At 38.9% G+C, this 26,829-nt stretch overlaps 1 protein-coding gene across 1 annotated transcript in view; it reads right to left on the bottom strand.

Moving 5' to 3' along the window:
• LOC106050978 (uncharacterized) overlaps positions 1-26,829 on the bottom strand; it is a 77,944-nt gene that overhangs the window by 25,546 nt on the left and 25,569 nt on the right. Inside the window, exon 2 of the mRNA XM_056004245.1 lies at positions 12,239-13,303. Coding sequence (XP_055860220.1) covers positions 12,239-13,303 — 1,065 coding nt within the window. The remainder of the gene's footprint in view (positions 1-12,238; positions 13,304-26,829) is intronic.

Genomic DNA, 26,829 nt, shown 5'->3' on the forward strand with positions numbered 1-26,829 from the left:
GAGCAAACAGAATAACATATGACAGATTGGGGAAAATAAAGTGTTATATGTGGTAGACAAGGGACAAACAGAAAGACAATGAAATGTACAGACTATATTAACATCAATATGGGAAAAAAATACGACCACGAGATGCTTACAAGATGAATTCATATACAATGAATCATATGATAATAATATATAAGCTTGCAACAATTGAATCATTCATGCATGTACATGCCATGCTAAATTTTGTGAATTATATAACAACATTATAAAGAACAAAACATATCATGTCAACAAAACAACGACATTACTAGACAAACCGATGCAATAACAAAATTAAATAATTGACTGCATCATAAAATGTGATCTAGAATAAATGACCGTGTGAAGAGAAACAAATTACAATATCAATGATAAGATAATACACTCTTTGTAACATGTACAGTAGAGAAACAAATTACAATATCAATGATAAGATAATACACTCTTTGTAACATGTACAGTAGAGAAACAAATTACAATATCAATGATAAGATAATACACTCTTTGTAACATGTACAGTAGAGAAACAAATTACAATATCAATGATAAGATAATACACTCTTTGTAACATGTACAGTAGAGAAACAAATTACAATATCAATGATAAGATAATACACTCTTTGTAACATGTACAGTAGAGAAACAAATTACAATATCAATGATAAGATAATACACTCTTTGTAACATGTACAGTAAACAAGAAATTCTATAAGTCAAACTAAAATAGCAAGTATTATTACATTTATGATAGTAAATGTTATTGTTTTGTCGGGCCCGTCTCGTTATTGTAACCAAGTAACCCACATGGGTGACATGTCGAAAGAATGAGCTAATTAACAGATAGGGGGGATAATTACATTCCTTATATATATGGATGATCTAACATGAATAAAGTTAGCATTTAAACAGACAAGAAAGTGTATGTTAGTGCCTACTAGCCTTCTATTCATGGGCGTAGCCAGGGGGTTCAAACCCCCCCCCCTCCGAAATGAAGGGGGAGGCGGAGTTAAGTGACTGATTTTTTTCTTTGATTTTGTTTATTTTAGGTGAGATTTTAACACTAAACCATCACTTTCGTCAGCGCAGCCAAGGGGGTTTTGAGTTTAAACCTCCCTAACAAGGGGTTTTGAGTTTAAAACCCCCTACCAGGGGTTTTTGCAGTTAAATCCCCCTCTTCTATAAAACAAAACAAAAAAAATGCAAACGACAATCCCCTAATTCCAAGAGCACAGTTAAGGAAGATTTTAATTTTAAACTCCCCTCCAAAATTTACGATAAACACCCTCTTCAATATAAAAAAAAAAAAAAAAACCCTACCAGGGGATTTTGAGTTTAAATCCCCCTCCAGAAGGGTTTGATGCTACAAAGTACCTCATCAATATAAAAAAAGCAAATTACACACTAAAATTATTTGAGACGGTTTTGAGTTTAAAATCCCCTTACATAGCGTTTTGAGGTGGAAAACCTCTATCTTCAATATTATTCTAAAGCATACTACAGTTACCAAATCCTATGATAGTAGCTAAATGGGTTTTTGAATTTAAAATAATATAGTAAAGTCCTGAGATTTTTTAGTTTAAAACCCCCAACAGATGATTTTGACGATAAAACTTCCCTTTTCGATATAAAATCTAAAGCAAACTACAGTCACCTAATTGCAAGAGCGTATTCAAGAGAGGTTACACATTTCTACTAGTGGCGGGGCTCCATTAATAAAGTGCAGTAAATAGTCATCTGCCGAAATTGAAAAACACTAAATGTGGCTCAACAAAGATGCCTAAGACAGATTATAGGAGTCAGTTATAGAGATCGGGTCTAAATCAAGGAAATCCTATGCCGAACTGAAAGTCGACCCCTTAGTAAGATTGTGACAGAGCGTCGCATGAGGTTTGCGGGACATGTTCTCCGACAAAATGAATTACGCATAATAAGAGTTGGGATGACATCCTAGTACAACTTGGCGCCATACTTTCATGAAGGTCCTCTGAGCAGGTGGGAAGAGGCTTCAGACATTACCAGTGACAGATTTTTGTGGAAACAGCTTGACGGCAAATGCGCCGAACAGCCCGGGGGGGTCTAAATCAGTAAGAATAGCACATTAGGTTTTCGAAATAAGACTTTTTAATAGCAGGAAAATGCACTGTAGATATCTCAGAATATGCATTTTGTTGGCATAATACCAGAAATAGTGCTCTTGGTGGCGGGGGGGGAAGAAAAACATCCCCCCTAACCCCCCACCCCCGAAAACAAATCCTGGCTATGCCCATGCTTCTATTACAACATTTTCTTACAACAGATATAACGGTAATAGGCGATATTATGCCGCCCACGCCTGATCCGGTTCTTTCTGTGGTCCTACTGTAAACAATAGTTTGCGATGGTACAGCGTTGTAGGTAGTTTTATGATCCTATTGTCTACGGTAAGACCACAGAAAGAACCGGATCAGGCGTGGGCGGCATAATATCGCCTATTACCGATATAACAAGTCCAATCAATGTCATATTACAGATGACGCAGTAGTAGAGTATGTGTAGCTTAGTTCCCAGCCACTGAAGAGCTCTATAGTAAGCAGCTATGGATTGGAGAGTATAACCACCACGTCTCCCCTCAACCAATGTAACTACCAAAGAATGTCTAAATGTGTCAGACCTCTAGTCCTCCAATGTACATATATACTATAATATATAGACATATAGGATTCGTCCATCGTGGTTCGACGATGACCATTTTTGTTATCCAGGAGTCTGAGGGCTTTGCACTGGGGTTTTGTGCCTCCTCATGTAGCTGGTGAGACCTATGTGAGCCCGGAATGTTTGTTTTGTTCTCCGACGCTTTTCTATTTTCTATTAATACTTGAGACAGACGTGGTCTAATGATTTCTTTCCCTCCAACACTCTATGTTGATACTTTCTTTACTTTTGACAACTAATGTCGATATTCGTATACTAAATAGACAGGTCTTCCTTGGTTTCTTCTGATTCCAATATGTGGATATTCTTACAGTTCTGTCAATTGTTCTTTCAGTTTTCTTGAAACAGCAGTAAGTTGTAAAATTCTGTAACTTTTCAAGTTGATATGTTGGTAAATTCTTTATACTTCAGATACCACGATATTGTTGACGGTCATTCACTTAGAGCACAAAAAAGCTGGTAGACAACTAAACCGCCTTAGACGTAGAGAAGTTTACCTGATACAACTTGGAATAACTTGAATCACTTCTTTGTGAACACAACGAAACATAGCTTTTAATACACTATAGACCAATTCAACTTGAGATGAAATGAACTCCTATTTTATTGGAAGCAAATCTAACTCACTATAAAAACACGTCCTTACACTCTGTCACCCTGCAGTCATCTCCCCCTTTTCGTTTGCATTACGTGAGACACTATTGTGATTTCACCATCGTAAATGCATAGCTACCAACCAATCGCGATGGCTGCCTGGTCGTGCGGTTTGCGTGCTGGACTGTCATTCAGATTTATCGATGGTCCCGGGTTCAAACCCTACCCGCTCCCATCCCCCGAAGTCCTGCAAGAGGTTTGGACTAGGAAGTAATTATCTTCAACTCTGAAGGAACATCCGAAACATGTAAAACAAAAACAAACATTTTCTTCTCAACATCACCTTAGAAACACACACACACATTAATTGTTGCAATTGAGTGGATTGATTAATATGTTGTGATATTATCAGAAGTTTCATCGGAACACCCAAATGTCCATAGTCTCCTGGAGAATGTTGTTTAGATAGAGAAGTAACACAATGCCTCTGTACGAAATCAAACACTTGAATTATCCAACTAGAAATCATGATTGAACATAACACTATTAAGACACAATATAACTTCATTTCTATAATAGATTCACAAATTTAGATTTAACATGAAGCTTAAAATGTATTGATTAACCCCCCCCCCCAAAAAAAAAAGCCCTTTTATTCTCTGACCTTGCATTTGTATCCTCTCTAAACTTAGCTTCTCTAACAGTCAATAAACAAAAAAAGAGCTTTATGTTTTAATTCCCTTGGTTATTTTTTGGTACTATTGGAATATGTTTCTAGAAATGTAAACATGCTGTTTATTTCTTTATACAAATTAAAACATCCTTAACCTTGTAAAGTAACAAAAAATAAAGTTCCCGTTTCAGACCTGACGATCTAAAGAGCTGATCGATGTAAAGGTAATCTGTGTTTGTAGACCTTGACAACGAATTAATAAAATAATTATGAGATCTCTACGTGCCTACTTTGTATGTGATTTATCAGGGTCTCTGTCCTATTCATGTAGAATTGCTTAGAGTTGCAGATAATCTGCGTCTGATAAAATAATTAAACAACATGAATTGTACGTTTCTGTTTTAGTTACTACAGCCCTAAAAGTCTCCACGTACGTGCACACAACATGTTCCTATGATGTCACCGCCAGGCTCTGTGGAAGGACCACCACTCCTGGATCTGATGGCGGTTCCCTCTGTGGAACAGTGTGGAGGATGTTTTAGACTCAGATACAAGATCTCTGTTGAATCCCCCCCCCAACCAACTACAATTGCATTGAATGCATTGGCTCTGAGGATCCAGTGAGTCATACGATGGGGACCAGGTCCCACTCCCATCTTTAGCCTATTGGCTTCCCTACAACAGCATTCGCCACACAGGTGTTACAGACAGACCAGAACTAAAGTATCTTTTCCCTATGGAGGTCACAGCATCCAGCATTCGTTGGGATAACATGGCCTCAAAAAAAAAATTCAACAGAATCTGTTCAAATCATCATACTTTAATAAGATATTATCGAGGAAGAAGGGGGTTGAGAAGGCGTTTACGATTCTGAGGGTAAAATAAAATTGGGATACCTTTCCATTTGGCTAATCACCTCGGCGTGCAATAATGTAATGGGTTGTTTTATCTAACTGGAAATATATATATATATATATATATATATATATATATATATATATATATATATATATATATATATATATATATATATTCGTTGAAAGTATAAGAGAATTGAAATTGTTTTTCTTTGATAGTTGTGTTAGAACACTTGAATGTTTCAATGACACAGTTCTCGGGAAGAGATGAAATGGCCCAGAGACTGGTCGTGTAACACACATTCAAACCTAGCCTATAAAGTATACAGCTGTGATAGCAATCTCATAGGATCTGAGTTGCTTGGTTTAAGCTATGAGAAATTTGCTATTTTAAAAAATCTCAATCGTTAATCATCCGTGTATTCCCCACCTCTTTCTACCTAGGATAAGAAATCAAGGGATCTAAAATCTTTTTGTTTCAAATCAAATAAATTAGTATATATATGTATCCCATAACTCAGACTCAAATGTCTATGTTTAATTAAGACATAAAATCTCTGAAAAAAAAAAGTAAATAACTGAAACTCCTTTTGAAAAGCACACCTAATGGCCTATATTGGATAGCGAAATGGCTTTCATTTTGTTCACTGTTTACTCTTTCAAAAAAAAACAACGATTAAAATGTAGTTTCCTTGCAACTTAGTCAAGAGTAAGAAGTGCATCATTAATAGATAACTACTAGCTGCTAGCCCGCTTCTATGACAGTTGGTGCAGGTAGTTTCTGCTGAAGTGAAAGGCTTGCATTATCCGTGTGGCCCCCCTTAAGGATGGAATACTTTTCCTTTGCTCCTTCGGTGTACAATCCAAAAGATATCCACGATTTTAATGGTCCCAACCCCTCGAGACATAAGGAGAAAAAAGCTTCGCTTAGTCTCCTCCTAAGGGGAAAATTGGGAGAGGATCACCCCCTCCTCCTCCTCCAACACACCTCTTTGGCACGTTGTAGCCCTAAAGAACAAAAAATATCTTTGCTCTGCCAATCCTTAACCCGCTCATCTCAGTTGAGTGCCCCAGTAGGGTCAAACTTGCGCCCATTTATGCGGCACCTTCGACACGGAGGTCACGATTTATGACCCTTCGACCAATGGGAAAGATTTTACTCAGAGGATAGAAGTTAGAGGAGGCTCTCCATCAACTAGATAACCCTTTAATCACATCCAATGATGTGAGACACATCTGGGTTGCTAATCAACTAGATAACCCTTTAATCACATCCAATGATGTGAGACACATCTGGGTTGCTAATCAACTAGATAACCCTTTAATCACATCCAATGATGTGAGACACATCTGGGTTGCTAATCAACTAGATAACCCTTTAATCACATCCAATGATGTGAGACACATCTGGGTTGCTAATCAACTAGATAACCCTTTAATCACATCCAATGATGTGAGACACATCTGGGTTGCTAATCAACTAGATAACCCTTTAATCACATCCAATGATGTGAGACACATCTGGGTTCCTCGTCAACTAGATAACCCTTTAATCACATCCAATGATGTGAGACACATCTGGGTTCCTCGTCAACTAGATAACCCTTTAATCACATCCAATGATGTGAGACACATCTGGGTTGCTAATCAACTAGATAACCCTTTAATCACATCCAATGATGTGAGACACATCTGGGTTCCTCGTCAACTAGATAACCCTTTAATCACATCCAATGATGTGAGACACATCTGGGTTCCTCGTCAACTAGATAACCCTTTAATCACATCCGATGATGTGAGAAACATATGAGTTTCTAATCAACTAGATAACCCTTTAATCACATCCGATGATGTGAGAAACATATGAGTTTCTAATCAACTAGATAACCCTTTAATCACATTCAATTATGTGAGGCACATTAGAGTTTCTAATCAACTAGATAACCCTTTAATCACATTCAATTATGTGAGGCACATTAGAGTTTCTAATCAACTAGATAACCCTTTAATCACATTCAATTATGTGAGGCACATGGGTTTGCCCATTCCAAGTGAGGCCTGAGATGTTCCTACATTTTCTGTAATTTACCGACACAAGCCGTGAGAGGGCCTTACGACCAGCGAATTGACGGATTAGTGGAAACTTTGTACCTCCTCTTCAAAGTGCTTGTTCGCTAGAACTTGTCGTGGAAGTCCACTAGAGGCAATGTTCAATCCCATTGAGCTTGTCTCCCTTTAACAGACGTTTCTACGGGGTGCCATGATGAGGCTTGAACTATACCCCCCCCCCCCCCACTTCCATACAACATAAATACACACACAATATTTGAGTTCCCGAGAGCTAGATCCAGATCCATGTTAGGCCTTTATAAAACGCTTGTGCAGGGCTATATGTTGGATGAACGAGATCTTTTCCATGTGAAAGCAAACAAAAACAAAACAGGATCATAAATCGTGTTCTTATGTCTATGGGTTCACGTTAATCCCTTTTAGCTCACATCTAAATCGCACTCATAGTAGCGGATAATTACATCCCTTAAAACTATTGATCGGCACCTAGCTGTCTGTCAAATCTTTACAAAGCACACAAATGCATGGAATTGAGTGGTGAATATGCCTTCGTCAAGAAAGCTAATATCCGAAGACTAAATTGTATGCCTGAGATCCATGTCTCGATAAGGAACTCAGACTTCCTGTGTAAGACCTACACTAGTTGAATCCTTTAAGTAGAACACAGAAAACGATTAACAAACAATATGTGTCAAACTAGATTGATCTTTCTCAAGCTGATTTGTATGGTTTCATTGACTAGATTGATCTTTCTCAAGCTGATTTGTATGGTTTCATTGACTAGATTGATCTTTCTCAAGCTGATTTGTATGGTTTCATTGACTAGATTGATCTTTCTCAAGCTGATTTGTATGGTTTCATTGACTAGATTGATCTTTCTCAAGCTGATTTGTATGGTTTCATTGACTAGATTGATCTTTCTCAAGCTGATTTGTATGGTTTCATTGACTAGATTGATCTTTCTCAAGCTGATTTGTATGGTTTCATTGACTAGATTGATCTTTCTCAAGCTGATTTGTATGGTTTCATTGACTAGATTGATCTTTCACAAGCTGATTTGTATGGTTTAATTTACTAGATAGATGTTTCAAAAGCTTATTTGTATGGTTTCATTGACTAGATTGATCTTTCACAAGCTGATTTGTATGGTTTAATTTACTAGATAGATGTTTCAAAAGCTTATTTGTATGGTTTCATTGACTAGATTGATCTTTCAAAAGCGTATTTGTATGGTTTAATTTACTAGATAGATGTTTCAAAAGCTGATTTGTATGGTTTAATTTACTAGATAGATCTTTCAAAAGCTGATTTGTATGGTTTAATTTACTAGATAGATCTTTCAAAAGCTGATTTGTATGGTTTAATTTACTAGATAGATCTTTCAAAAGCTGATTTGTATTGTTTAATTTACTAGATAGATCTTTCAAAAGCTGATTTGTATGGTTTAATTTACTAGATAGATCTTTCAAAAGCTGATTTGTATGGTTTAATTTACTAGATAGATCTTTCAAAAGCTGATTTGTATGGTTTCAATGACTAAACGAGACAAAGAGGACAGAGACAGCATATAAACCAAAGCACTTTTTCTAGATGATCTAAACGAGACAGAGAGGACAGACAGCATATAAACCAAAGCACTTTTTCTAGATGATCTAAACGAGACAGAGAGGACAGAGACAGCATATAAACCATAGCACTTTTTCTAGATGATCTAAACGAGACAGAGAGGACAGAGACAGCATATAAACCATAACACTTTTTTTTCTAGATGGTCTAAACGAGACTGGGGGAGGCCAGAGACAGCATATAAACCATAACACTTTTTTTTCTAGATGGTCTAAACGAGATTGAGGGAGGACAGAGACAGCATATAAACCATAACACTTTTTTTTCTAGATGGTCTAAACGAGACTGAGGGAGGACAGAGACAGCATATAAACCATAACACTTTTTTTCTAGATGATCTAAACGAGACTGGGGGAGGACAGAGACAGCATATAAACCATAACACTTTTTTTTCTAGATGATCTAAACGAGACTGGGGGAGGCCAGAGACAGCATATAAACCATAACACTTTTTTTTCTAGATGATCTAAACGAGACTGGAGGAGGACAGAGACAGCATATAAACCATAACACTTTTTTTTCTAGATGATCTAAACGAGACTGGGGGAGGCCAGAGACAGCATATAAACCATAACACTTTTTTTTCTAGATGATCTAAACGAGACTGGGGGAGGACAGAGACAGCATATAAACCATAACACTTTTTTTTCTAGATGGTCTAAACGAGACTGGGGGAGGCCAGAGACAACATATAAACCATAACACTTTTTTTTCTAGATGATCTAAACGAGACTGAGGGAGGACAGAGACAGCATATAAACCATAACACTTTTTTTTCTAGATGATCTAAACGAGACTGGGGGAGGACAGAGACAGCATATAAACCATAACACTTTTTCCCCCTAAGGGAACAATTATAACAAGACAAGAAACTAACAACATCCACCAAATAACTTAAAAGTAAAAAAAAAAAAATGTAAGTTAAAACGACAAGTCAGCTTACCAAGTATTGAAACAATACCAACTTTTAAGTATTGAAACAATACCAACTTTCAAGTATTGAAACAACGTACCTTATCAAACTACCAATTCTCAATATCCTCCCAACGATTTCAATCGAGCTCCTCCGATAACAATAAAACCAGTCGTGTCAAAAAAAACAACAACAGGGGGTTAGGCAGTTGAAGGACACATTAGTCACAATCATTTTGCGGGCCGCAAACATGGATAATCCGTTTAGAGGGGCACGGGCCTCAACGTGTAGATGACGGAAAGACATGGTTAACTTAGCCACTCTTAGGGTCACTGGACTTGGTTAACTTAGCCACTCTTGGGGTCACTGGACTTGGTTAACTTAGCCACTCTTGGGGTCACTGGACTTGGTTAACTTAGTCACGCTTAGGGTCACTGGATTTGGTTAACTTAGCCACGCTTAGGGTCACTGGATTTGGTTAACTTAGCCACGCTTAGGGTCACTGGATTTGGTTAACTTAGTCACGCTTAGGGTCACTGGATTTGGTTAACTTAGCCACTCTTAGGGTCACTGGATTTGGTTAACTTAGCCACGCTTAGGGTCACTGGATTTGGTTAACTTAGTCACGCTTAGGGTCACTGGATTTGGTTAACTTAGCCACTCTTGGGGTCAGTGGACTTGGTTAACTTAGCCACTCTTGGGGTCAGTGGACTTGGTTAACTTAGCCACTCTTAGGGTCACTGGACTTGGTTAACTTAGCCACTCTTGGGGTCAGTGGACTTGGTTAACTTAGCCACTCTTAGGGTCACTGGATTTGGTTAACTTAGCCACGCTTAGGGTCACTGGATTTGGTTAACTTAGTCACGCTTAGGGTCACTGGATTTGGTTAACTTAGCCACTCTTGGGGTCAGTGGACTTGGTTAACTTAGCCACTCTTGGGGTCAGTGGACTTGGTTAACTTAGCCACTCTTAGGGTCACTGGACTTGGTTAACTTAGCCACTCTTAGGGTCACTGGACTTGGTTAACTTAGCCACTCTTGGGGTCAGTGGACTTGGTTAACTTAGCCACTCTTGGGGTCACTGGACTTGGTTAACTTAGCCACTCTTGGGGTCACTGGACTTGGTTAACTTAGCCACTCTTAGGGTCAGTGGACTTGGTTAAGTTAGCCACTCTTGGGGTCACTGGACTTGGTTAAGTTAGCCACTCTTAGGGTCACTGGACTTGGTTAACTTAGCCACTCTTGGGGTCACTGGACTTGGTTAACTTAGTCACGCTTAGGGTCACTGGATTTGGTTAACTTAGCCACTCTTAGGGTCACTGGACTTGGTTAACTTAGCCACTCTTGGGGTCACTGGACTTGGTTAACTTAGCCACTCTTGGGGTCACTGGACTTGGTTAACTTAGTCACGCCTAGGGTCACTGGATTTGGTTAACTTAGCCACTCTTAGGGTCACTGGACTTGGTTAACTTAGCCACTCTTAGGGTCACTGGACTTGGTTAACTTAGCCACTCTTGGGGTCAGTGGACTTGGTTAACTTAGCCACTCTTGGGGTCAGTGGACTTGGTTAACTTAGCCACTCTTAGGGTCAGTGGACTTGGTTAACTTAGCCACTCTTGGGGTCAGTGGACTTGGTTAACTTAGCCACTCTTAGGGTCAGTGGACTTGGTTAACTTAGCCCCTCTTAGTGTCACTGGACTTGGTTAACTTAGCCCCTCTTAGTGTCACTGGACTTGGTTAACTTAGCCACTCTTAGGGTCAGTGGACTTGGTTAACTTAGCCACTCTTAGGGTCAGTGGACTTGGTTAACTTAGCCACTCTTAGGGTCAGTGGACTTGGTTAACTTAGCCACTCTTAGGGTCAGTGGACTTGGTTAACTTAGCCACTCTTAGGGTCACTATATGTCAGTCGTGCACTTGAAATCGTGACTTTGTCAGAGAAACACGGGGAGCTGTGTCGTCTGCTTTAATCGTGTTCATCTGTCTAAAACCCATCCTAAACACAGATTCAACTGAGCGCGTAGATTACATCTGAGGAAGTACGAACTAGTGGAGGAATAATATATAAATATTCTAATCAGCGATCAGGTGTGTCGTGGCATGCATGGTGCAGAGAGATTTACCTTTTTAAAAAAACACGTGACAAACAAATTAGAGGACACAACTCATTCAAATCAAAGTGAAATCAGTTTCTATTTGCCAACAGTAGCTTCAGATGGCCACAACGTTACGACTATTTTGGTCACTTCTGGTCACACTTTTAAACCACTAGGCTGTTATAAATTTGGTTCATATTGAAAAGACCATTTCATTTCGTGTCACACTTGCAAAGGGATACTTTGTAGGTCGCCGTTTTTTAAGTTTGCAACTAGCAATAGATAACTATACAACTTTTTTTCATAAGCTATTTACTGGCGCAGTGGTTAGTGAGGAGGCATGAGTTACATTAAGCAAGTTTAATTATATTAGGCTTGTATAATTAACAAAATTAGGCTGGTGTAATTCACTATATTAGGCAATTGTAAGTTTGTGAAAGTATAATCAACTATATTAGGTTGGGTATAATAAGCTATATTAGGCTGGTGTAGCTGTATTGGGAATGTATGACTAAATTAGGCAAATGTAATTAACTGTATTTGATTGCTGTAGTTTTACTTTTGCATAACTACTAAGCCTATTTAGGTCGTTTTCATTCTATTTTACAAGCAACTTAATCAAAAAGGGAAACAAGTGAAGTCTATGAAAATAAAGATAGAGGAAGACTAAAAGGATTCAATTCGGTGACTTACCCACTGCCTCTCCCGTCATAAAGAGCAAGCAGAGGACCACCACTGCAATCAACTGACGTAGTGCTAGCTTGTCTGTGAGGGAGGCATTTCTCTTGCGATGGCAGTGCCTGTAGGAGACGGACAATGCGACGGCTTGCTCACTTTCTGAACCTCTGCGCTGCTCTGCCGAGCTCCACTGTTTCACCACGTTAGTATCCATCGAGCCGTTGTGGGTAGGCTTACCACGGACATAGCCCTTCAGGGAGTCCTTCTCCCCGTCGTGTCCCGTCATGTCTGCCGCGATAGCGTCCGAGTCGCGTTGCTTGTTGAAGTCGTGTGGTGTACACCCGGAGAAATCCGCCGCTTCATCCCGCGCGGCTCGCGATCTCGAACTTGGTTTGATGGCCTGGCCTGCTGGCCGAGTGGGTGGAGCGGATTGCAAGTGGGAGTCAAGGAGAGGAGAGTCCTCGCGTGTAGAACTGTCGTCCTCCCCTCCGTCCTCTTCAATCAGACACTGCTGGCGGAGGGGAGCTGGATTTGGCTTTGCATAACCTGGGAGGGCTTTGTTGAATGCCATCCCACGGTCGATAACTTTGGTCATAGTTGTCGGATGGCCTCGGATCTCAACTTGTGGATTCACAAGGTTGGAGTTAGTGGTTGAAGTGGCTGCATGTTGTTTTGAAGCTAGAGCCTGACCTACCTTGTCGGTGTAATCCTGAATAATTACGTTTTGTATCGGGACTGAAATGAAGGCTGCGCGAGACTCCACTGGTGGGCTACTCGGGTGAGACACCAGTGCAGACTGGGTAAAGTGTGCAGACGACGTCAGTTCAGAGACATGAGTACCAAATGCTTGAGATACACCATCGTCCTGAGGAGACCTACGCCACGCTCTGTGGGCCCCATCCCGATCAGGTGTCGGGGCAAAGTAACTGCTGATAAAAGTTGGGTCGCCGAAAACAAGAGGGTCAAATCTTTTGTCCTGGGATTCGCTTATTGACTGGCTGCTGGAAACATTGAAGGGATTAAATCGCAAGGACTGGGGCGACAAAAGACCACTGGAATGATGATCAGGTGAATTTAAGCCTGCAAATATAAAATAATAATTAATTAAAAACGTCAATGTAAGCTTTTTGTTAATCAATGTTTTGTACCATAAAAGAAACTAAAGACCAAACACGTCAAAGTCCAAATTCTAATTTAGTTACATTTTTACAATTCCTCTTTTTAGGTTGCAAACTCTTCATGAGAAAAACCTGGAACATAGACACGGATTTCGACAATGAATCCAACGAGTTTCTAAGAAATTTTGACAGTTTATGTTTGGTACAATTGATTTAAATGACCTACTAACAGAAATAAAGAAAAGAATAGCAAGAGGCAACAGAGCATTTTATAGCACCCATCATTTATTTAAGAGCAAAACAATATCAAGGATCACCAAGAAAATAATATACAAAAGCTTAATAAGACCTGCAGCAATGTATGCAAGTGAGACCTGGACACTGACAAAGACAACCAAAAATCTACTAAATACATGGAAACGAAAAATTCTTAGGAAAATCTATGGTGCTATACAAGATGAAACAGGGTGGAGGACACGCACTAACCATGAGATATATCAATTGTATGAAGACCCACCGATAGTGACAGAAATAAAAAAAAAGAACAGACTTTGTTGGGAAGGTCACCTTAAAAGAATGTCAGATAACAGGAGCGAAAATTGTATAAAGACAAAAAAAAAACAACGAAATGCTGGCGACCTAAAGGCAGACCACGAATGCGATGGATGGATTGATGATTGGAGGCAGATCTACAACAGCTTGGGGTTCGGGCGTGGAGACGAAAGGCCCATGAGAGATCTGAATGGAAGGATGTGTTGAAGCAGGCCAGAGTCCTCCCTGGGCTGTAGCGCCACTGGGATGGATGGGTGGATGTTAGGGAAAACAGTTACTAGCTAATTGGTCGCACTCTGGTTAGACCGTTATAATTATTCAAAATATAATCATCTTTAAAAAAAACAAAAAATGTGGTCTATTTTGAACACACGACAGTGAAAATACCCGCATGTATTCAGTCGAAAATTAAATATACAAACGCTTAGGAACATTTTGCGCACCGCTTTTTGTAGAAATCATTAGCTGGACAGCTAGAATTAATTTATGAAAATATACGTATGTATATAATAAGTGTTTTATGTCTCTCATTAACATGAACGACTAGATGAACATATTGATTCGCATAGGACGTAATGATCTTCTAATGTCTAAGATAGGCCTAACTCTATCCAATTATAATAGTCTTACCTTTTTTTTTGTTATACTAGAATGTAATGTGTATGTTTTAGGCAACAAATTCATTATATATATATATATATATATATATATATATATATATATATATATATATATATATATATATATATATACATACATGGGCGTTCTTGGGGTTCAACCCCCCCCCCCGAAATGAAATCCCCCCCCCCAGGGGGTGGGGGTGGGAACGGAATAAAGTGACTGATTTTTGCTTTCATTGTGTTTATTTTAGGTGAGATTTTAATACTAAATCATCACTTACCACAGCACAGTCGAGGGGGTTTTGAGTTAAAAACCCTCTACCAGGGGGTTTTGAGTTTAATACCCCCTACCAGGGGGTTTTGAGATTTTAAAATAACCCTATCAGGGGGTTTTGAGATACAAATCCCTCTACCAGGGGGTTTTGAGTTTAAAACACCCTACCAGGGGCTTTGAGTTTAAAACCCCCTACAGGGGGTTTTGAGTTTTAACCCCCCTACCAGAGGTTTTTGCAGTTAAATCCCCCTCTTTCTATAAAACAAAACAAAAAAATGCAAACAAGAATCCCCAAATTCCAACAGCACAGTTAAGGAAGATTTTCATTTTAACCCCCCCTCCGAAATTTACGATAAACCCCCTCTTCAATATAAAAAAAGCAAATTACACATTCAAAATTCTATGAGCGTAGCCAAGGGGGTTTTGAGTTTAACCCTTTTCCAGTTGAGGTTTGAAGCTAAAAAGTATCTCTTTAATATAAAAAAAAAGCAAATTACACACTATAAAATCTATGAGCGTAGCCAAAGGGGTTTTGAGTTGATGGCTTTTTCTTTAAATTTTAAAACCCCCTCCAGATGGTTTTGAGTTTAAAATTCCCCTACAGAGCGTTTAGAGTTGAAAACCTTTCTCATCAATATTATTTTAAAGCAAACTACAGTCACCAAATTCTATGATCGTAGCTAAATGGGGTTTTGAATTAAAAAAAACAACAAAAAAACTCCAGAGATTTATTGGTTTCAAACCCCTCAACAGATGATTTGACGAAAAAACTTTCCTTTTCGATATAAAATCTAAAGCGAAATACAGGCATGTAATTCCAAGAGCGTAGTCAAGAAAAGTTACAAATTTCTACCAGTGGCTTGGGCTCCATTAATAGGCCTAAAGTGTGAATAGTCTTCTGTCGAAATTGAAAAACATTAAATGTGGCTCAACAAAGATTGCTAAGACAGATTTTAGGAGTCAGTCATAGAGATCGGGTCTAAATCAAAGAAATCATATGCCGAACTGGGAGTCGAATCCTTAGTAAGGTTGTGACAGAGCGTCGCATGAGGTTTTGCGGGACATGTTCTCCGACAAAATGAATTACGCAAAATAAGAGTTGCGGAAACAGCTTGCCGGAAAATGCGCCGAACGGCGCGAGAGGGTCTAAGTCAGTAAGAATAGCACATTAGGTTTTTGAAATAAAACTTTTTAATAGCAAGATAATGCACTGTAGATACCTCATAATATGCATTTTGTTGGCTTTCAATACCAGAAATAGTGCTCGGCGGCGGGGCTTCGCCCCGCGCTGGCGAACGCTGCGAGCTCCCCTAGACCCCCTTGCTGGCAAGGGCGGGGAGTCTACAATAAACAATAAACGTCTTCCGAAAGGGTCAGAATGTAATAAAGATTAATTATGTACACACACAACACACATATATAATTTTTTTCCGCGGGGGGGGGGGGGGGGGGCGGAATCTTCCCCAAACCCCCACCCCCGAAAAAAAATCCTGGCCACGCCCATGTATATATATATATATATATATTGTGGTGACCTATTCTGCGACTATTTCAAAATTTCCTTATACTCGAGTTGAAACTATTACCAATTAATGTTGTAGTACATTGAAATGAGAATACAGAGACAGAAACTGTCACCAATAAAAAGATCTTAATACATAAAGTTATATTGTACTTAACCCGTTTCTTTGTCTAAGGCCATAGAGTCAAAGTGGAATAGATCTAGGGCAGGCTCCTAGTGATAGTAACACAAAAAAACCTCTTCGCAGTGTGATTTGTCCCTACAATTGTGTGTGCACACTGGTAGACAAGTCACCACCAAAAGAAGACTATAAGACACTTGAGTTACGGGGAACAGTGTGAGAGAACAAAAAGAGAGACTTCCCACACAAGCACATAGAAATTGGTTTCAGTACTCAATGGTTGCTCTAGTATTTAGTAAAGGTGGAACCAATGTTTTTTTCAAAAACATATTAGCACTACATTAACAGTATCTTCTATACTATAAAGTAGAATGTGAGGTGTATGTATGTTACTTATAGACATCAAAACCGCTTGACCAATCTTGATAAAACTTGGCAGGAATGTTTCTTGGGTACTAACTTAGACCTTAGTGTATGTATTGTAGCCCTAAAACAAACTTAAGACCCTAAAAACAAAATAAAGTTGTTCGACTCTATTAAAGCTATAGTATTTTATGGATCTAGGCCATGTCTACAGTGTTGACATTAGAAAAGATCGAAAGGATTTAGACCTAGATCTAATTTTAAGAAATACACTTTGCGCAGATAGTTTTTTACTTTGACATATGAAAATTCAAAAGAAGATCCTTTAATTTCATTATATAATAAAATTAACCTTCAATTTTGTGTTTCAAAAGCATTTTTTACATTAATTAGTTCCTTATATATGTAACTACAGATTTCCTGACGAACATTCTTTCATTAGACAATACCATAATATAATCCCATCCCTAGATCTAAAACTCTAATTCAACTCTTAAGATGATAAAACTTCTCTTCGCACAGATAGTTTTATACTTTAACACATGAACATACTAATTATAGTCCATTCATTTCATATTTTGATCAAATAAACATTCAAATTTGGTTTTCTAAAGCATTATTTTTAAGAGACTACATTCGTTTACAAAAGCTGCGAAGCCGAGTTGAGATAGGCCTAGATTTATATTCATTCATGAATCGCGTACTAAAAATTATTTCGTTTAATTGTTTACTTTATAATCCCATCAGTTAACAAAGCTATCGCTCTTTTCGTTTTTAATAGATAAGAATGTATCGACCTCGGGTAAACCTATTTTCGCAAAACTAATTTTATTTTCGTAGCGAAAGAGAAATAACGTGAAAGGATCATTAGCTAAGTTTAACATACATCTAAATCCAATCCACTACATTAGTAAACACAAACTTAGACCCGCAGGCCGCGGGTAATGCCAGGCTAGTATATATATAAAAGACAGTGGTGCAAAAATGAATATCTTTTTAACAAAAAAAAAAGAAAATCCCTATTTATTTGTCAAATGTCTTAATATGTTAAAAATATATCTGGTGTTTAATATGCATGTCTGTCTTATTGTCCTGAGCTGGTTCTCAATACGCATGTCTGTCTTATTGTCTGAGCTGGTTCTAAATATGCATGTCTGTCTAATTGTCCTGAGCTGGTTCTCAATACGCATGTCTGTCTTATTGTCCTGAGCTGGTTCTAAATATAAATGTCTGTCTTATTGTCTGAGCTGGTTCTAAATATGCATGTCTGTCTTATTGTCTGAGCTGGTTCTCAATATGCATGTCTGTCTTATTGTCTGAGCTGGTTCTAAATATGCATGTCTGTCTTATTGTCTGAGCTGGTTCTCAATATGCATGTCTGTCTTATTGTCCTGAGCTGGTTCTAAATATGCATGTCTGTCTTATTGTCCTGAGCTGGTTCTCAATATGCATGTCTGTCTTATTGTCTGAGCTGGTTCTCAATATGCATGTCTGTCTTATTGTCCTGAGCTGATTCTAAATATGCATGTCTGTCTTATTGTCCTGAGCTGGTTCTCAATATGCATGTCTGTCTTATTGTCCTGAGCTGGTTCTAAATATGCATGTCTGTCTTATTGTCCTGAGCTGGTTCTCAATATGCATGTCTGTCTTATTGTCCTGAGCTGGTTCTAAATATGCATGTCTGTCTTATTGTCCTGAGCTGGTTCTAAATATGCATGTCTGTCTTATTGTCCTGAGCTGGTTCTCAATATGCATGTCTGTCTTATTGTCCTGAGCTGGTTCTAAATATGCATGTCTGTCTTATTGTTCTGAGCTGGTTCTAAATATGCATGTCTGTCTTATTGTCCTGAGCTGGTTCTCAATATGCATGTCTGTCTTATTGTCTGAGCTGGTTCTAAATATGCATGTCTGTCTTATTGTCCTGAGCTGGTTCTCAATATGCATGTCTGTCTTATTGTCCTGAGCTGGTTCTCAATATGCATGTCTGTCTTATTGTCTGAGCTGGTTCTAAATATGCATGTCTGTCTTATTGTCTGAGCTGGTTCTAAATATACATGTCTGTCTTATTGTCCTGAGCTGGTTCTCAATATGCATGTCTGTCTTATTGTCCTGAGCTGGTTCTTAATATGCATGTCTGTCTAATTGTCCTGAGCTGGTTCTAAATATACATGTCTGTCTAATTGTCCTGAGCTGGTTCTAAATATGCATGTCTGTCTTATTGTCCTGAGCTGGTTCTAAATATGCATGTCTGTCTAATTGTCCTGAGCTGGTTCTAAATATGCATGTCTGTCTTATTGTCTGAGCTGGTTCTCAATATGCATGTCTGTCTTATTGTCCTGAGCTGGTTCTAAATATACATGTCTGTCTAATTGTCCTGAGCTGGTTCTAAATATACATGTCTGTCTAATTGTCCTGAGCTGGTTCTAAATATACATGTCTGTCTTATTGTCCTGAGCTGGTTCTCAATATGCATGTCTGTCTAATTGTCCTGAGAGAATTACGTGATCACACTTAATGAGATGAAATAAAGAAATAAGAATTGATGACAGAAAAAGTAGTGATACTGACAGCTATGTACCTACAAGTGACTTTATTATACTTATAGCACTTTATAATCTGACTTGGTTAAGCCCCTATTTTTTTTTTGTCAAGTGCAGTTTGCTTCTTTGTTTTTCCCAAGGCAACTTCTGATCCTTAGAGCTGATGATACGAGCACGGTTTCAACCAGTTTGACCAAGCTCTACAATACTCTAAGGAAGGTAGAACAATGTACAGTCAATCTCTTGGCAACATTTGCGTTCCATGAATATTGAACGACCTGTCTCTCAAGTACGAGGAACGTTGTGTGTGTGTGTGTGGGGTGTGGGGGGCGGCTATATGAATAACTTTGAGACACGTGTAGGCCTACCAGCTAGATGAAACACTGTCCACTGTTGGGCCAGAAGGCAAAAAGACAATAAGAACGTAATAACGCAGCTGGCTGATGGTACTGCCAGCAAATCTATAAATCTATAGGGATGTCATAATATAAATTAATAGTAGATGCACCACCTGCGATATTATCCACTTGTGTACATATAGATAAAGCTCTGGTATTTAATTTGAGGAATAGAACTTCTTAGACAAGTTGGAAATAAGCAATACACTACAATTCATTTAGATCGATACAGAATTATCAATTAATATATATTGATAAATGTATATGATGAATAAATTGTCTATATCGAATGTGGGTGCATCTAATTATTGACTCCCTACCGTGACTCCAGTGACTATAATATTAAGGGTGCGAAAATTATCTTGACACCAGCATATTTCTGCACGCTTCTCGCAAATAGCGGGGGGCATGTAAGATAATAGTAATAAAGAAATTGCTTGGAGAGGCAGTTTCAATAAGCAAGCAATTTGTAATTCGACCTTCTTTTTCTAGAACTAAAATACCAAAACAGAAAATGTATGTGCCTAATAAGTAACTGCCTCCGTACGGTGCTTCTTAAACAGCTGCGCTAACGAGCATTGATTTGATTGAGATAGTTTCCAGGCCGAAATGTTTTGAGAAGCACTGCAATATTAATACCCCGTGTCAATATTTACTCCACAGAAAGGATGGCACTAAAGCTTAGCTGTGTGTCCTGATGTGTCCACCTCACAACAGCAACAGCGCCGTGCTAAGCAGAGGCTGTAACAACTTGGAGCAAGCTAAGCGAGACATTCAAGTTGTAAGTCAATAAGACAACAAGTCTCAAGTAGACATTTACATACGTACACAGACTTTACGACTTTAGACAAGCCAGGTCACGACGTTGCAGTGCTCCACCACATCTGCCACAACATAATTGTCAAGGAGCCATATGCTTCGTTCTCTGTCTCTCTCTCATTTTTTTTGGCACATCGGGACAATTTAAGCTTTCTCCCTCTCTCTCTCATATACAACACTTACACATTCACTCTCTGTAACTCTGTGTATCTCTATCCTCTGGCACTCTTTGTCTCCATTGTCTCTCTCTCTCTCTCTCTATATATATATATATATATATATACATATATATATATATATATATATATATATATATATATATATACATATATATATATATATATATATATATATATATATATACATATATATATATATATATATATATATAATATATATATATATATATATATATTATATTCGTGTTTCCTATACTCATCACTCATATCTCAGGGGCGGCCAGTAGCACCCACAAACTTGATTGCGGAAATTTCGTATTTATTTTCCACACGAGTACATTTAATGTAGGACTAAAGAGTTGAGAACGTTACCAATAACCTTTTATTTTGTTTTAATAGCAAGTGGCACTTTGTGCTTTCTAGTAACAATAGCAAGTGGCACTTTGTGCTTTCTAGTAACAATAGCAAGTGGCACTTTGTGCTTTCTAGTAACAATAGCAAGTGGCACTTTGTGCTTTCTAGTAACAATAGCAAGTGGCACTTTGTGCTTTCTAGTAACAATTCCGACTACAATAGGTCGCTAGGGAAACTGATTCGTCAATAGGTCGCTAGGGAAACTGATTCGTCAATAGGTCGCTAGGGAAACTGATTCGTCAATAGGTCGCTAGAGAAACTGATTCGTCAATAGGTCGCTAGAGAAACTGATTCGTCAATAGGTCGCTAGAGAAACTGATTCGTCAATAGGTCGCTAGAGAAACTGATTCGTCAATAGGTCGCTAGGGAAACTGATTCGTCAATAGGTCGCTAGGGAAACTGATTCGTCAATAGGTCGCTAGAGAAACTGATTCGTCAATAGGTCGCTAGAGAAACTGATTCGTCAATAGGTCGCTAGGGAAACTGATTCGTCAATAGGTCGCTAGGGAAACTGATTCGTCAATAGGTCGCTAGGGAAACTGATTCGTCAATAGGTCGCTAGAGAAACTGATTCGTCAATAGGTCGCTAGAGAAACTGATTCGTCAATAGGTCGCTAGGGAAACTGATTCGTCAATAGGTCGCTAGGGAAACTGATTCGTCAATAGGTCGCTAGGGAAACTGATTCGTCAATAGGTCGCTAGGGAAACTGATTCGTCAATAGGTCGCTAGAGAAACTGATTCGTCAATAGGTCGCTAGAGAAACTGATTCGTCAATAGGTCGCTAGGGAAACTGATTCGTCAATAGGTCGCTAGGGAAACTGATTCGTCAATAGGTCGCTAGAGAAACTGATTCGTCAATAGGTCGCTAGAGAAACTGATTCGTCAATAGGTCGCTAGAGAAACTGATTCGTCAATAGGTCGCTAGGGAAACTGATTCGTCAATAGGTCGCTAGGGAAACTGATTCGTCAATAGGTCGCTAGGGAAACTGATTCGTCAATAGGTCGCTAGAGAAACTGATTCGTCAATAGGTCGCTAGGGAAACTGATTCGTCAATAGGTCGCTAGGGAAACTGATTCGTCAATAGGTCGCTAGGGAAACTGATTCGTCAATAGGTCGCTAGGGAAACTGATTCGTCAATAGGTCGCTAGGGAAACTGATTCGTCAATAGGTCGCTAGAGAAACTGATTCGTCAATAGGTCGCTAGGGAAACTGATTCGTCAATAGGTCGCTAGAGAAACTGATTCGTCAATAGGTCGCTAGGGAAACTGATTCGTCAATAGGTCGCTAGGGAAACTGATTCGTCAATAGGTCGCTAGGGAAACTGATTCGTCAATAGGTCGCTAGGGAAACTGATTCGTCAATAGGTCGCTAGGGAAACTGATTCGTCAATAGGTCGCTAGAGAAACTGATTCGTCAATAGGTCGCTAGGGAAACTGATTCGTCAATAGGTCGCTAGGGAAACTGATTCGTCAATAGGTCGCTAGGGAAACTGATTCGTCAATAGGTCGCTAGGGAAACTGATTCGTCAATAGGTCGCTAGGGAAACTGATTCGTCAATAGGTCGCTAGGGAAACTGATTCGTCAATAGGTCGCTAGGGAAACTGATTCGTCAATAGGTCGCTAGGGAAACTGATTCGTCAATAGGTCGCTAGGGAAACTGATTCGTCAATAGGTCGCTAGGGAAACTGATTCGTAAGAATCAAAATATCAAAACCTGACCTTTGATCTGCACTGACTTATGAATAAAGAGCCCAAAGGATCCGTCCCTTTTGTTCTCCCCTCCTACGTTATGCCATAAAAAAAGCGGTTCTCAACATTTTAAGCTCGGCGACCCCTTTTTACGATTCCTCACTTTGCTGCGACCCCCTTACACACACACAGCAATAGAGGAGTAGACAATAACAATCCATATTTTCGATGGTCTGTGGCGACCCCTGGCAAATCGTCAATCGACCCCCAAAGGGGTCGCGATCCACGGGTTGAGAACCCTTGCATTAAAAGGAGTAATACAATGATTCGGTGTGTAATTAAGCAGAGCAGATAGGACTATGTTGCCTGAGGTATGGGTGAAGGGGGGGGGGCTGTGTTAAGGGACAACAGTAGTTAAGACAATGCATGTTGACTTTGATCAAAAGTGCATTACTTAAAGAAATATATATCCAGACGACTTGAAATAATTAGTCCTGACAATTAAACGTATGTATTCCTGTCACATTTTGGACGCGTTAGCACATCTAAATACAATTCATCTTGCTCAAATAACACTTTCTACAAGCACTTACCTATGAGTGCAGAGTTGTCAACACAACGCGAGCTCTAGTGCATTAACTTCTTTAGTACATGATCTAATTAGATCACATTTTATGCTGGTTAACTCCAAGTGTTCATGTGGAAACATTTCAGCGGTCTACTCTATTTACACCATAGGTGGATATTCACTTTTTATTGATGTAAAGATCAGCAGCGAACGCAGAGGATACTATCCACACTCACAGCACACCTGATGACAGGGTGCACAAGAAATCTCCAGGAGAAAGTTATGTCCCTTCCCACGATTGACTTCAATCTACTTCTCGTCCAGAGCCCAATCCTGGTGGCACGACCAGCGAGATGTTGGTGCATAGGTCAACACACACACAAGAGGACCGTGTCAAAACGCTGTCATGACATGCCCTGCCTTCGTGCGATGGCGGACTAGCGGAGGGGGAAAACCACATACAATGACGTCTAGTCCTCATCTACGCTGAACAAACATTACAACAATAACCATTGCCACAACACACACACAAACACATTGCAATGCTGTATGTAATTAAGCGTGGAACCAATGTGAAAGGTACAGTAACGATAACATCGGATGCGGGGGTGGGGGAGAAAGAGCGCTTTATAGAAAACATGTTATGACTGACCGCTGCACTGGAGGATTAGAGGCTAAGGAGCTTAAGTGAGTCAGTTGTCCCTAGCGTTGGGTGTTTGGTGTCTTCTGTTTAGATCTAGGGGCGATCAGTTCACAAACACTGCCAGCTTATTTGGGTCTTCGAGCATCTCAGTGTGCATCCCGGGAGAGTTTCTCCTGCCCTTATAGGAGATCATGCGATAAAAGAAATCAATTATGGATCACATATACATATACGGATAAGCTTACATAGGGTATAAGCAAAGCTTTCTGCGCATGCCTGGGCCCTCCTTCAATGCTTGCCCGCGTTTGAATCGAAGCCCTTTATTTGGTCTCATTATGCACCATACCTTCCCAGCTGATCGTATCTGTTTATTAGTGTCCAACAGTTCAATACAAATGCAATGTTTCTTTTGAAATCTAAGAACCATATCAGTGATCTTTTGAAATTGTGTAATAACACTAAAATTAGCAGCTCAAAAACATAACCTAATGAAATAGTCCCAGACACAAAGATTTGATTCACTATGTAAGCAGTAACCAATAAAACTTTTCTGTTAACTATTACTTTCTAATGCATTTGCCTGAAATAGCAAGGAAATAATAACTTGCCGATACTGAAGTCCTACGAGGAGCGGGCCTCTTAAGTATCCACACGTGCTGCGATGTGCAGGCCACATCTGCAGAATGGAAGACCCCCGCATCCCAAAAAAACTTCTGTAAGGTCAATTAAGGGAAGGGAAGCGCTCAAAAGGTGGACAAAGAAAACGCTTCAGGGACACCCTTAAAGCTTCTCTGAAAGGCTTCAGCATTGACCCTGCCAACTGGGAGACGGAAGCACGTGATAGTTTATAGTTGAAAACTGGCGCACAAATCGCAGAGAACAAGAGAACAGCGCTGGCAGAAAAAAAGCGTCAGAGAAAAAAAAAAAAAAGCAAGGCCAATGACACTAGCTTCACCTGTAATAACCTGCCCAATGGGCAGCGGGACTTTTCGGGCTCACATAGATTTCACCAGCCACACGAGGAGGCTCAAAATCGCAGAATAAAGCCATCAGCCTCCTGGATGACAAAAGTGGTCATCATCGAACCACGAAGGATGAACTATATATACTTTCTAATACCATTTGCCTGAAATAGCAGGGGTTCCATCTCTATGAACAATAACTTAGAAGGGTTCAAATCTCTATGAACAGCTAGTTGGCTTTATAATCTTCTTTTCATATAATGAACAAATGAAACTTGTAAGATACTATGCATTGACCTACTTCTATTCACTGGAAATAAACGTGAACAATAGGTTCAATTTTCTTTTAAACGACTAAAAAAATAATTTAAAAAAAAAACACTACTTTTACAAGTTCAACAGACATAAATAAAAAACCAGCCTAGATCTATTTAAGTCATCTGAAACAATCAACGGGCTGATTTATGACATTTCAAACGTTGGGATAAACTACAGAGAAAAAAATGTTGAGAAATACAAACAAGATCAATAATTATATCTCTAACACTTACGTGCTAATCAGACTGAATGGTCGTAACGATCGGCTTGTATCTGGGGCAAGTTTGAAAGAAATGTATATCTACTTCTGCGTTAGATCTAAACTTGGACAGGCCGGCTAAATCAGGTAGAGGGTATCTGACGTGTCCAGGACACCCAGTAGTATATTGAGGTTCTCTCAAACCTAGCACGTGAAGTCTGGACTTGGAGGCCAGGGTGAAACATCACAATAACTAGACGTATTGGACAGAAAAGGCAATTGCCAGCACTAAAATGGCTAGAACTAAATACGATGGATTTATATCAGCAGTGACTTTGTATGCACAAGTCGATGCTGCAATGACAAATTGTCAAAGTTGTAGGCAAGCATTAAAAAAAAAATGAAAACCCTTGTCTTCTTCCCCGTGATTTCAAGCTTGGTCTGAATAGTGCAAAGTAGAAACCGATGGCCCTCAATGACTTCAGTGACTAGAAAAAATACGACCGATGACAAGTGAATTCATCATAATTAGGTGGGAATTTGTGCTTTGAAGGACATAAGTGAAATGAGACACACGGTTTAAAAGACTAAAGGTAAACAAGATATAAGATAAGTAAGACATAAAGGTAAACAAGATATAAGATAAGCAAGACATAAAGGTAAACAAGTTATAAGATAAGCAAGTCATAAAGGTAAACAAGATATAAGTTAAGCAAGTCATAAAGGTAAACAAGATATAAGTTAAGCAAGACATGAAGGTAAACAAGATATAAGATAAGCAAGACATGAAGGTAAACAAGATACAAGATAAGAAAAACATGAAGGTAAACAAGATACAAGATAAGTAAGACATGAAGGTAAACAAGATATAAAATAAGCAAGACATAAAGGTAAACAAGATATAAAATAAGCAAGACATGAAGGTAAACAAGATACAAGATAAGAAAAACATGAAGGTAAACAAGATACAAGATAAGTAAGACATGAAGGTAAACAAGATATAAATTAAGCGAGACATGAAGGTAAACAAGATATAAAATAAGCAAGACATAAAGGTAAACAAGATATAAAATAAGCAAGACATGAAGGTAAACAAGATATAAGATAAGCAAGACATAAAGGTAAACAAGATATAAGATAAGCAAGTCATAAAGGTAAACAAGATATAAGATAAGCAAGACATGAAAGTAAACAAGATACAAGATAAGCAAGACATGAAGGTAAACAAGATATAAATTAAGCAAGACATGAAGGTAAACAAGATATAAATTAAGCAAGACATAAAGGTAAACAAGATATAAAATA

The sequence above is a fragment of the Biomphalaria glabrata genome, chromosome 11, assembly GCF_947242115.1.
Source record: "Biomphalaria glabrata chromosome 11, xgBioGlab47.1, whole genome shotgun sequence".
In the NCBI taxonomy this organism is placed as follows: domain Eukaryota; kingdom Metazoa; phylum Mollusca; class Gastropoda; family Planorbidae; genus Biomphalaria; species Biomphalaria glabrata.